General features: G+C 40.3%; 1 protein-coding gene across 4 annotated transcripts in view; it reads left to right on the top strand.

The window, feature by feature from the left end:
• The first annotated feature begins 1,121 nt into the window (after positions 1 to 1,121).
• homer3b (homer scaffold protein 3b) overlaps positions 1,122 to 13,876 on the top strand; it is a 62,372-nt gene continuing 49,617 nt past the window's right edge. The window contains exons 1-2 of one of the 4 annotated variants that reach the window (XM_014216079.3): positions 1,122 to 1,198; positions 1,308 to 1,474. In XM_014216079.3, the coding sequence (XP_014071554.1) occupies positions 1,449 to 1,474 (26 nt within the window). In that variant the 5' untranslated portion in view covers positions 1,122 to 1,198; positions 1,308 to 1,448. Of the gene's footprint in view, positions 1,199 to 1,307; positions 1,475 to 10,822; positions 11,328 to 12,963; positions 13,014 to 13,876 lie in introns of those variants that run through there. The other 3 variants (XM_082956753.1, XM_082956754.1, XM_082956755.1) reach the window with 3 other exon arrangements.

Genomic DNA, 13,876 nt, shown 5'->3' with positions numbered 1-13,876 from the left:
TGTTTGGAGGAAAAAGGGTGAGGCTTGCAAGCCGAAGAACACCATCCCAACCGTGAAGCACGGGGGTGGCAGCATCATGTTGTGGGGGTGCTTTGCTGCAGGAGGGGCTGGTGCACTTCACAAAATAGATGACATCATGAGTAAGGAAAATTATGTGGATATATCGAAGCAACATCTCAAGACATCAGTCAGGAAGTTAAAGCTTGGTCACAAATGGGTCTTCCAAATGGACAAGGACCCCAAGCATACTTCCAAAGTTGTGGCAAAATGGCTTAAGGACAACAAAGTAAATGTATTGGAGCCGCCATCACAAAGCCCTGACCTCAATCCCATATCATTTTTGTGGGCATAACTGAAAAAGCAAGGAGGCCTACAAACCTGACTCAGTTACACCAGCTCTGTCAGGAGGAATGGGCCAAAATTCACCCAACTTATTGTGAGAAGCTTGTGGAAGGCTACCCGAAACGTTTGACCTAAGTTAAATGCTACCAAATACTAATTGAGTGTATGTAAACTTCTGACCCACTGGGAATGTGATGAAATAAATAAATGCTGAAATAAAGTATTCTCTCTACTATTATTCTGATATTTCACATTCTTAAAATAAAGTGGTGATCCTAACTGACCTAAATTTGAGCATCTTTACTAGGATTAAATGTCAGGAATTGTGAAAAACGGAGTGTAAATGTATTTGCTATGGTGTATGTACTGTATATACACAATTCGTTAATGTACAGTGTTGCATTATATGGACTTCGCTGCCTTTTTTTTCTTTTGAATGCGTTTTTGCTTCATCAGTTTATTTTTCTGAATCCCATGTTGCATCTTCTGAATGGTTTCATGCATCTTCTCCCTGAACAACTTCTTCTCACCCCTTATCTTATCCAGTTCAGCCTTTCTTTCCAGGATCCTCTGACAGGATAGTAGTTGGAATGTCGGGAAAAATCGGCTAAAACCCTTATCACAGCAAAAAATGTAAGTCTGTTCATGGTGTTGTGGCTCATGGTGAGTGTGTATACTTAACTTTCCCCTCCAATCAGATTCTCTAGTTGGTCACCTTTTTCGAGTGAAAATCTGTTGCAACACGAAAGGAATGGTGTGAAGTCACAGCTGTAATATGAGCCCATGTTATCCAACAGCCACATGTTCACGAGGGGAAATGCTGAGGGAGGTCTGCTGAGCACCCAAGGAAATAAAGGTAGTTCATGACACACTGTTTTGGTTAACAGTGAGAAATCCTCACCTAGACATCCTCAAACATGGCCTTTGTGGAAGAAACAATATTTTTTAAATCTTTGATTCACCAGAAACGGGATATTCTTGATGCTGAATGTGTTGCAGCTCCGAATGTGGTCTTCCTGGAGTGGCTACAACGACGCGGGGCTTCTTGGAGAGCTCCAAGGCCTATGTGATCATATGTGTATGGAACATCATCTGAACATTAGAACATGCTGGGCAAATTAATAACAATGCAGTAAGTGGCAGTGTCATTGGTAATCAAGATTACCCATTCCACCAACAATGTTGCGGTCCCGCAAGCCCATTGGTTTTCCCAGGATTCTGAACTGTTAGCCAATCTGGTAGGCCAAGTCCCTGCAAAGGACACAAGTTTAAACATTACACAACATTGTAATATAATGTTCATTGTTGTTTTCCAGAAGATATGCCTTTTTAAATGACATTTTGGTCAATTATTGCCCTAGAATTTATAGTTATAAATTATTGGAAGATGCCCAACATGGTAGGTGTAAGCACCAAACAGAAGATGCCATACGGGTCATCAGATAATTTCTGTAGCACTGGTAACACAAAGGCAGCCGTCTTTCCACTGCCAGTCTTGGCACAACTCATACAATCCCGACCTAGACGACGGGGTCAAAATCATATCGCATCAAGACTATAATATTGAAAACTAGCAAGTTAGCCTACTCTGTCTTGGTCAGGCCGTTATTGTAGAGGTCGTGTGTTTTATTAAACTGCTACCTGGGTAAATAAATGTAAAACATAAACAACATAACAAGGAAAGATTACGTTGCTTGCTAGTTAGCGAAACAGTGTTACATTCCAGAAAAGATGGCATACAGTTTTCCTGGACTTCAGTTTGTGTACTGATCCCCATTGGTTTACATTGGTCGAGTCAACAATCTGACAGCCCGAGAGATGAGAAATCCAACATTTTACAAAGTTTCAGATGACAATATATAGAATATACTTTATTTTGTGTTCAGAATTATCATCTGAACTACCAGAAAATCATCCTCTTGGTATCGTACAACTGGCGCATTTTGTTGACGTCACTATGCTTCTTCAATGGATGGTCGTTGGATACGCTCGAACTCGCCCATTCATTCTAGCCTGGTCCCAGATCTAATCTGTTTGTGCTTTTCCCCTGCTCAATTGTCTATAGGGACGTTGCAGCGAATCACTTTTGTCAAGTGGTCACCGCCTTTCAAAGTGTGTTGCATTATGGGGGATTAACATTTTCCAATTTGCGCCTACATGCCTACTGCATGAATTTTACAAAAACCCAATCCCAAATCGATCCCTATAAACTGCTTCTTATGCACTTGGAGAACTGAGATGTTTCGAAAGGTGTAATCAATATGGTAATAGCCTATCAGATGGCAAAGTAGAGCTATGTTAATTAACCTAACCTGTTGCGGTTAGTTCTAACCTGCGACGTTAATTATCCTATGTAAACAAACTATCTGTGGCGACAAATCATCAGTATCACCACACAGGAACCAAGTTTGCCACGATTCTAAAGCTACAGGGGACACAAATGAAAGTGATATGAGACCTCTCTCTAACCAATTAATTGTACACAGGTTATGTTTTCGTCGAGGCATGGACTTTAGAACGTGTGGAGAGCGTCCCACATGGATGCTGTCCCATGTAGACGTCACTGCTTCCCACAGTCAGTGTTGCCAACTAATTTTCAGGGGAAGTTGCTAGAGGCATGTCTTTTTTTTTCTCCAATTAAAAATAAATAAATCTGTATACATACAAGAAGTATACAAATAGACAATGATAGCATATGCTAGGGGTACAACAAATGACAGATTATACAAAGACCTTAAGATGCACACATTGATTTAACAGCTTTCTTATTAGAAGAATGTATAATGGTCATAATGTACTGCTCGAGTTCCTTATAGAAAACACAGAAGAGTGTTTTTTTTATTAGTGAATTTACATTTATGAATATGAAATGTTTCAATTAGCACAATTAGATTTATACTGTAAAATTGTTTTTCTTTATTATGGAAACCGAGCAGCACATTCTCCCATAAAAAACAAAAGTCATCAAGAATATTAGACAATGCCAAAATAAATGTGAAACTGTTTCTGGATGCTCAACACAAAAAGTACAATCAATGTTAATGTCTTTTTTGAGTTTCTTCAGTTAATGATTCGTAGGGTTATACTTATGGATCATTTTGAAAGAGACCTCTTTGACCTTGTTAATAACTTCTTATGGATCAAATCCCCTTAACGGGATCGATTTGACAACATCCGGTGAAAATGCAGAGCGCGAAATTCCCAAAAAATTATTAGAAATATTTAACTTTCATACATTCACAAGTGCAATACACCAAATCAAAGCTTAACTTCTTGTTAATCTAGCCACCGTGTCAGATTTCAAAAAGGCTTTACGGCGAAAGCAAACCATGTGATTATCTGAGGACAGCACCCAGCATACCAACACTCGACACAAAACTCAGAAATAACGATATAAATCATGCCTTACCTTTGAAGAACTTCTTCTGTTGGCACTCCAATATGTCCCATAAACATCACAAATGGTCCTTTTGTTCGATTAATTCCGTCGTTATATCTCCAAAATGTCAATTTATTTGGCACGTTCCAACACTACCAAAACACCGGTTCCAACTCGCCCAGCATGACTACAAAATATCTAATAAGTTACCTGTAAACGCTGATCAAACATTTCAAACAACTTTCCTAATCCAACTTTAGGTATTTTTAAAATGTAAATAATCGATCAAATTTAAGACTGGACAAACTGTGTTCATTACTGGATAAAAACAACTTGAAGCGTGTGACCTGGAGCGCACATCAAAACAGTAGAGAGCACTAGGCTGGACCCTCGTTCTGAAAAGCCGTACTTCTTCATCTCTCTAAAGAAAAACATCAACCAATCTCTAAAGACTGTTGACATCTAGTGGAACCTATAGGAACTGCAAGCATATTTCTATTAAAACGGGCTTGCCATAGAAAACCAATGGAAAACAGATTGACCTCAAAATGTTTTCCCTGGATGGATTGTGCTTGGGGTTTCGCCTGCCAAATCAGTTCTGTTATACTCACAGACATTATTCAAACAGTTTTAGAAACTTTAGTGTTTTCTATCCAAATCTACCAATTATATGAATATCCTAGCTTCTTGGCCTGAGTAGCAGGCAGTTTACTTTGGGCACGCTTTTCATCCGGATGTGAAAATACCGTCCCCTATCCCAAAGTTAACAAGCAAGTATTTGTGTGGTAATAACCAGACTTTTTTTCCAACAGATATTAGTGACCAATGTATTCCAGTAACTTGTGACATAAGGAATGGATACAATATCCTTTTCAAATAAAACACGTATAGATCTATTGTTCTGAGGGAGCAAGGAGAAACATATTTTCCATTGGAGAGTCAACTGGATTAAGCGAGGGTAGGTCAAGAAGGTGAGGTCTGGCTACACCTCTACATAACATGAGGGTTCCAGATGGAATAGCATCAAAGACTATGGCGAACTCTCTAGGTGTTACAGGGATATTGTAACGAGATAAAAATTCCTCATAATTGAGTATCAACCCTTCTGCATTAAAAAGTTGACTCACCAGTAGGATATGATTATTGAATCAGTTCTTAAAAAATAAAGACTTGTTTCTATGCAAAATGTCTTTATTGTTCCAAATGAAATACCTATGAGGGAAAAAATTATGTTTATATATTAACGACCACACTAAGAATACTTGTCTATGAAAAGCAGATCATTTTGCAGGAATCTTATCAATGTAATAGTTACAAAGTAACATAGAATTGAGGCCACCAAAACAGGAGAAGATATAATGAGGGATGAAATTCCAAATGGAAGTAGGATTCTTTAAAAAATGTTTAGCACAATTTATCTTAAAAGTATTATTCAAAGTAGGAAAATCGAAAAAAATTGAGACCACTATATTCATATGAGTTCATAACGACAGATTTCCTAATATAATGTGTACGATTTTTCCAGATGAAGTTGAAAGCACTTGGTCAATCGCTTTACCTATTTTGTTGTCAAGATATAGGGACTGGGCTGCATAAGTAAGTCTGGAGATACCTTCAGCTTTAGAAAGCAATACTCGACCTTTCAAGGATAAATCCCTCTGCAACCAATGGTTCAACTTCTTTTTGTTTTTTTCAATAATAGGTATAACATTTTATGAGCATCTTTCCTGTTGATCCTTAGATATGGTAATCCTAAAGTATGTTACTTTTTCCTTGACTGGAATATTGCATATAGAGGGTATCACACAGTCTTTAACAGCAAACACTTCACACTTATTAAGGTTTAGGCAAAGACCAGATGCTTTGGAAAATATATTTATCACATCGACTGCTCTAGGAATCTGGTCAGCATCTTTAAAAAAGAGGGTTGTGTCATCTGCAAGTTGACTTATGATAATATCTCTGTCCACAATAGAGATCCCTTTTATATCACTGGATTTATCAAAACTTGTAAGAAGTTGTGTTGCAAGCAGGAAGAGGTAAGGCGAAATTGGACAACCTTGCCTAATTCCTCTTTTCAAATCAAATCTAGGAGAAGTGCCATGCTTTAATTTAATTGAACTATTCCCATTCATATAAAGAGTTTTAATAGTGCTACAAAATAATTCACCAAAACCAAATTTCTCAAGGGAGAGAAATAGAAACTCATATTCCACTGTATCGAAGACAAAACTATCTTCGAAGATTAAATCCAAATAGTCAATAAGGTCTAACACCAGTCGTATATTATTAGATATGTCTATTCCTCATGGAGCCAGATTGGGTCTCTTCTATAATTGAGTCCAATACTGCCTTCATTCTTTTTGCAAATATAGAGGCTAATATTTTGTAGTCATTACTGAGCAGACAGATTGGATGCCAATTATCGAGTAGAAGCAAGTCTTTCTTGGGCTTAGGGATTAATGTAATCAGACCTTGAGTCAAACTGGGAGGGAGAGCATTATTGTTATGCACGCCTCTAGAAAGAGGGAACGCAACACCCTGCTACAACTCAACTCTCCGTGGTGTGAAAGAGGTATGGACTGTAGGTGTGAGTAAGGATGACAAAAAGGCAGAGAATACCGTTTAAAGGGAATTTATTCCTTCGCACGGTTTTATATACACTGCTCAAAAAAATAAAGGGAACACTTAAACAACACATCCTAGATCTGAATGAAAGAAATAATCTTATGAAATACTTTTTTCTTTACATAGTTGAATGTGCTGACAACAAAATCACACACAAATAATCAATGGAAATCCAATTTATCAACCCATGGAGGTCTGGATTTGGAGTCACACTCAAAATTAAAGTGGAAAACCACACTACAGGCTGATCCAACTTTGATGTAATGTCCTTAAAACAGGTCAAAATGAGGCTCAGTAGTGTGTGTGGCCTCCACGTGCCTGTATGACCTCCCTACAACGCCTGGGCATGCTCCTGATGAGGTGGCGGATGGTCTCCTGAGGGATCTCCTCCCAGACCTGGACTAAAGCATCCGCCAACTCCTGGACAGTCTGTGGTGCAACATGGCGTTGGTGGATGGAGCGAGACATGATGTCCCAGATGTGCTCAATTATATTCAGGTCTGGGGAACGGCAGGCCAGTCCATAGCATCAATGCCTTCCTCTTGCAGGAACTGCTGACACACTCCAGCCACATGAGGTCTAGCATTGTCTTGCATTAGGAGGAACCCAACCGCGCCAGCATATGGTCTCACAAGGGGTCTGAGGATCTCATCTCGGTACCTAATGGCAGTCAGGCTACCTCTGGCGAGGAGGGCTGTGCGGCCCCCCAAAGAAATGCCACCCCACACCATGACTGACCCACCGCCAAACCGGTCATGCTGGAGGATGTTGCACGCAGCAGAACGTTCTCCACGGCGTCTCCAGACTCTGTCACGTCTGTCACGTGCTCAGTGTGAACCTGCTTTCATCTGTGAAGAGCACAGGGCGCCAGTGGTGAATTTGCCAATCTTGGTGTTCTCTGGCAAATGCCAAACGTCCTGCACGGTGTTGGGCTGTAAGCACAATCCCCACCTGTGTACGTCGGGCCCTCATACCACCCTCATGGAGTCTGTGTCTGACCGTTTGAGCAGACACGTGCACGTTTGTGGCCTGCTGGAGGTCATTTTGCAGGGCTCTGGCAGTGCTCCTCCTGCTCCTTCTTGCACAAAGGCGGAGGTAGCGGTCCTGCTGCTGGGTTGTTGCCCTCCTACGGCCTCCTCCACGTCTCCTGATGTACTGGCCTGTCTCCTGGTAGCGCCTCCATGCTCTGGACACTACGCTGACAGACACAGCAAACCTTCTTGCCACAGCTCGCATTGATGTGCCATCCTGGATGAGCTGCACTACCTGAGCCACTTGTGTGGGTTGTAGACTCCGTCTCATGCTACCACTACAGTGAAAGCACCGCCAGCATTCAAAAGTGACCAAAACATCAGCCAGGAAGCATAGGAACTGAGAAGTGGTCTGTGGTCACCACCTGCTGAACCACTCCTTTATTGGGGTTGTCTTGCTTATTGCCTATAATTTCCACCTGTTGTCTATTCCATTTGCACAACAGCATGTGAAATGTATTGTCAATCAGTGTTGCTTCCTAAGTGGACAGTTTGATTTCACAGAAGTGTGATTGACTTGGTGTTACATTGTGTTGTTTAAGTGTTCCCTTTATTTTTTTGAGCAGTATATATAAAGCTCCCAGAGGCAGGTTGCGGTTTCCAAGGTTAGAGTAGTGCAGAAGTGGTCATATGCTGAGGCAGTGAAGAAAATGGGGAAGATGGGTCACGGTGGAGGGATTCTGAGAGGAGTGGCGTGAGTAGTAGTCTCTGTATATATCAATGATGTCGCTCTTGCTGCTGGTGATTCTCTGATCCTTCTCTATGCAGACGATACCATTCTGTATACATCTGGCTCTTCTTTGGACACTGTGCTAACAAACCTCCAAACGAGCTTCAACGCCATACAACACTCCTTCCGTGGCCTCCAACTGCTTTTAAATGCTAGTAAAACTAAGTGCATGCTCTTCAACCGATTGCTGCCCGCACCCTCCCGCCCAACTAGCATCACTACTCTGGATGGTTTCTGACCTAAAGTATGTGGACAACTACAAATACCTAGGTGTCTGGTTAGACTGTAAACTCTCCTTCCAGATTCACATTAAGCATCTCCAATCCATAATTAAATCTAGAATCTGCTTCCTATTTCGCAACAAAGCCTCCTTCACTCATGCCACCAAACATACCCTCGTAAAGCTGACTATCCTACCGATCCTTGACTTCGGTGATGTCATTTACAAAATAGCCCCCAACACTCTACTCAGCAAACTGGATGCAGTCTATTACAGTGCCATCCGTTTTATCACCAAAGCCCCATATACTACCCACCACTGCGACCTGTATGCTCTCGTTGGCTGGCCCTCACTACATATCCGTCGCCAAACCCACTGGCTCCAGGTCATCTATAAGTCTTTGCTAGGTAAAGCCCCGCCTTATCTCAGCTCACTGGTCACCATAACAGCACCCACACGTAGCACGCGCTCCAGCTGGTATATTCCACTGGTCATCCCCAAAGCCAACACTTCCTTTGGCCGCCTTTCCTTCTAGTTCTCTGCTGCCAATGACTGGAACAAATTGCAAAAATCTCTGAAGCTGGAGTCTTATATCTCCCTCTCTAACTTTAAGCATCAGCTGTCTGAGCAGCTTACCGATCACTGTACCTGTACACAGCCCATCTGTAAATAGCACACCCGACTACCTCATCCCCATATTATTACTTACCCTCTTGCTCTTTTGCACCCCAGTATCTCTACTTGCACATCATCATCTGCACATCTATCACTCCAGTATTAATGCTAAATTGTAATTATTTTCACCTCTAGGGCCTATTTATTGCCTACCTCCCTACTCTTCTACATTTGCACACGTTGTACATAGATTTTTCATTTTTTTCTATTTTTCTTTTCTGTTATTGACTGTACGTTTGTTTATGTGTAACTCTGTGTTGTTGTTTTTGTTGCACTGCTTTGCTTTATCTTGGCCAGGTCGCAGTTGTAAATGAGAACTTGTTCTCAACTGGCCTACCTGGTTAAATAAAAGTGAAATGAAATAGTAGATCTGTACCAGTACAGAGGTATAAACCAACAAGTGATATGTTTCAGTAAGATTGGATTTTTGGCAATAATAGTAATGGTTATCAACTGTACTGTAGGGATGGAACGTAAGTTGTAAAAAAATAGAGGTTGTGGTGGCAGCTGCAGAGAGGTATTTGGGTGTAACAGACTTGCCATCAGAAGAGTTACAGGGTGTGTTAAGTGGTAGTGGCCCATCCTTTCAGGCTGTAGGACTAAATAGATTTAAATAGTGGAGTATGGTATTTATACTTTTATGTGAGTGTAGCATTAGATGGTAGGGTATTTGTTGTAGTATTAAATGTTTTTGTTGATTTAAAAAAAATAAGCCAAGTATAAGGGAGTTATACTCCAGTCTAGTAGGTGGCGGTATTGCAACATTTATTGGATGCCAACTGCCGTTAAACCTCATCGAAGAAGAAGCAACTCCCCTCACCTGGTTGTCTAGGTCTTAATTGAAAAGAAAAACCTGCAGACACTCGCCCTTGGTGGAATGAGTTTGACGCACCTGATTTACAATATGTATTTCTATGTTGTATTAATGCCTTAGGGAGGTTTTCAACATGATGCCAAATACACACCAATATAATATGAACACCTTTTTGCTTCAAGCATATTTTGAGCACCTACATGTCACAAAAGCTTAGAGATTGAAGGAAGACAAAATAAAATGCTTCAGAGACATTTACACTGACCTTTCACGGACAGCTCAGGGAGAGTTTTTGGAACTACAGGAAAAAAAACGTACGAAGTACAGCAATTAAAAAATGTATAATTTAGGTTTACGTTAATAGACAGAGCATTTTTATTCCAAACAGCAATTACAATGTACATTTATACCCATAATGTGAATGTATTTGTCACATCCTGACCATAGAGAGCTCGTATTTTTCTATGGTAGAGTAGGTCAGGGTGTGACTGGCGGGGTTTTGTCTAGTTTATATTTTTTATGTTATGTTCTAGTTTCTTTTTTCTGTGTTGGGGTTTTCGTATGATTCCCAATTAGAGGCAGCTGGTCATCATTGTCTCTAATTGGGGATCGTATTTAGTAGTTGTTTTTCCCACTTGGTTTTGTGGGAGATTATTTTGAGTATGTTGCACCGCTTCGTCACGTTTTGTTTATTGTATGTCTTGCATAGTTTCACATATAAATAAAGATGTGGAATGATACACACGCTGCGCTTTGGTCTCCTTCATATGAAGGACGTGACAGTATTCCTAATTTCAGCCATCAATCACAGGAAATATACTTATTTTAATCCCATTATGTCAATCAAACCTCATTACAAGTGGGAAGAGTGCTTTCAAGACAACCTGCAAGCCATTGGAATATTATATTTCACATTTCAAATGGTGTAAAGTGGGTTAGGTTAGAGGCAATGTAATTTGATTCGTCAAATAGCAGCCAGCAGGTGGTGTTAGACTTAGTGTCTCTGTCTCATTGAGCAAGGACAATTCTTGAATGGGATACCGGAATGGGCAGAGCAGGGGGAACAACAAATTGCAGAAGGATCTCATTACCGTGCGCTGACATTCAGCAGAGGCAGAACGCATTTATACTTTTGTAGAACATAGTTCCCTCATGTTTTTGAGAGGCGTTAAATCACAAGTTTAGTGTGCCACCACAAAGGAAAAGCGACAAAGAACGGGATTCGACGGACAAAGGAAAGCTGTTTTAATTTATCTCAAACAACAGAACTACTACAATTGGGAAAACACATGTTTTCAAGTAAACATTTTTCCCCCCACTGAACGTTTGCGGTATTCCTGTTACAGAAATGTAATGCAACGTACTGTACAATTATAAAGGAATTCACTTTACAGTGATATTCGAGACAACCATCTATTCGGAGACAAAGAGCAAGACATTACCTATCGCTTGAGATAAGACTGGAATTTATATTCTGCAAGGACACCGAAAGCGTTCAACAATATGGGGTGAGTGCACTGCAGTTTTATAGTTTCTCAAATCAAGTTGCGCTTTCTCTACAATCTCTTGAAAAGGCAAAGACAAAAAGTGAAGTTTGGGATGAGTTCAGGGTGGTATGTATAAATTACCCATGTTGTTGTATGAATTTGATTGGAAATGTTCTTTAAGATATGCCATGTTATCGCCCTAATGTATGGGCGTAATGTACGCATGCATTGACCCCCCCCCCAAAAAAACATCTCTGAATTCTTAAATGTTTTGTCCATAAGTCTTTTCATAAGTCTTTTCTTAATGATCTTATTTGAAAGAAGGGTTTAATCTTATTTCTTTTTCAACTGACCTAATTTCAGCGCCATCAGCCTTTAAGCAGCATGGTTGATGCCCTCAGTCTACTGTATGAATGTTCACCTTGACTATGGCTACATTGTTCCACACTGTCAAACACATATCATACTGATGTGTTGAAATAATCAGATTAAAATGCCACAGTTCACATACACAGAAATGTTGATGACTTTGGTTGTATTTTTGTGTGGTGCAATAGCCTAGCATTTCAGAATTTACTCTTATTCTTAGCCCTTTTCTCCAGTTAATATTTACTCATGTTTACCTTGGTAACAGACAGCTTTTGAAGCCACCCCATAATTTGGTAGTCAAGCTGTGCTCAAGGCTCCATAGCTCAATAATGGACTAAAGGAGCCTAACGTCACTCCTTTATAGTTCAAGGGCCTTACATGTTCTTTTTAGAGGCGAATTGGCTCTGGCAGCCAAATACTCTATCTAAATGTGAATCGATTCTCAATAGTGGTACGGATCTAGAAACATAAAGACCACTACTTTCATATCACATCAAAATATTTTCACAAATGCAAAATATACACTCACTGTACACTGTTTTAACACAGTTGCAGCACACAGAATTCTTCAGTGACAACACTTTTGTGCCATCTGTCTTCCGTTTACACACATTTACACTTCGGAGACGCAGATAGCTAATTAGCACAAGTAGACTATGCCTCTGTCTTTGTCTGTTGTCCGTACACAAGCGCTGTGATATGGAAATATGGCTGTGTGGGAAGCCTATAAAGGTGTAATAAATTATTTATTTTTTTTACTTATTAGTATTTCTCGCTGATATGAACGATACGTTCTTTATGTTTCCAAAAACATACCACAAGCGAAGTGTTTTGACGTTCAGAACGAGCGTCGGGGCTGTTAACGAAACTTCCCCAGCCAGAGGATACTATTGTCAATAGGAGCTAAAGGTAGTTAGCGTCTATGAATGGGTTAAAGGCTCCATTGATGGTGAAATCATTAGTTGAAAGATTTATGTTGCCTCTTTGAATTATTTAACTAATGATATTTAAGAAGAAGGGCCTTGGGGCCTTGGAAACCAATGGGGTGGGGTTTAGTGTATTGTAAGTATGTCTGGGTAAGGATGCAGTCAGCTCAGCTTCAGAGAAACTAGTGATGTCTTTAGTTCCCATAGTTCTCCACCACAGACAAAAGGCTGGGAAAGAAGAAAAACCAGTCTAACCTCATTCTGTTTTCATTTGACCTTGAAAAACCTCAGTGATTTTTGAAGTTTATTCCACTTTTTTTTTTAAGTCTAATTTGAGGTGTTACCTTCTTTTTCCATCACAGAAAAGGAGCCTTCCCTGAGCTGTAAACATGTATCCATCACACAGAGAAAGGTATTATTGACACATGTCATATGTGTTGTGCTAATTCATTGTCCATTTGCTCTGTCCCCAAAAATGTGCCCCTCATCTACAAGTTTCCCCTCCCAATTGCCCCATCTTGTCACGTCATGTATGCTCTTATCACGTTCTAATCCAGGGATAAAAATTAGAACATCCAACGGTAACATCCAACGGTAAAATAAAAAATGAAGTCCAAACTGGATTTTTCATGCCTCATCTTTTTTATTTCATCTTTATTTAACCAGGTAGGCCAGTTGAGAACAAGTTCTCATTTACAACTGCGACCTGGCCAAGATAAAGCAAAGCAGTGCGACACAAACAACAACACAGAGTTACACATGGAATAAACAAACATACAGTCAATAACACCAATAGAAAAGTTAATATACAGTGTGTGCATATGAGGTAAGATAAGGGAGGTAAGGCAATAAATAGGCCATAATGGCGAAATAAATACAATTTAGCAATTAACACTGGAGTGATAGATGTGCAGAAGATGAATGTGCAAGTAGAGATACTGGGGTGCAAAGGAGAGAAAAAAAAAACAGTATGGGGATGAGGTAGTTGGATGGGCTATTTACAGATGGGCTATGTACAGGTGCAGTGATCTGTGAGCTGCTTTGACAGTTGGTGCTTAAAGATAGAGAGGGAGATATGAGTCTCCAGCTTCAGTGATTTTTGCAATTCGTTCCAGTCATTGGCAGCAGAGAACTGGGAAAAAAGGCGGCCAAAGGAGGAATTGGTTTTGGGGGTGATGAGTGAAATATACCTGCTGGAGCGCGTGCTGCTATGGTGACCAGTGAGCTGAGATAAGGCTGGGCTTTACCTAGCCACCTTATAGATGACTGCGAGCC

This window comes from Salmo salar, chromosome 10 (genome assembly GCF_965601325.2).
Source record: "Salmo salar chromosome 10, fSalSal1, whole genome shotgun sequence".
NCBI lineage: Eukaryota > Metazoa > Chordata > Actinopteri > Salmoniformes > Salmonidae > Salmo > Salmo salar.
This window is presented reverse-complemented; position numbering and strand designations above follow the sequence as displayed.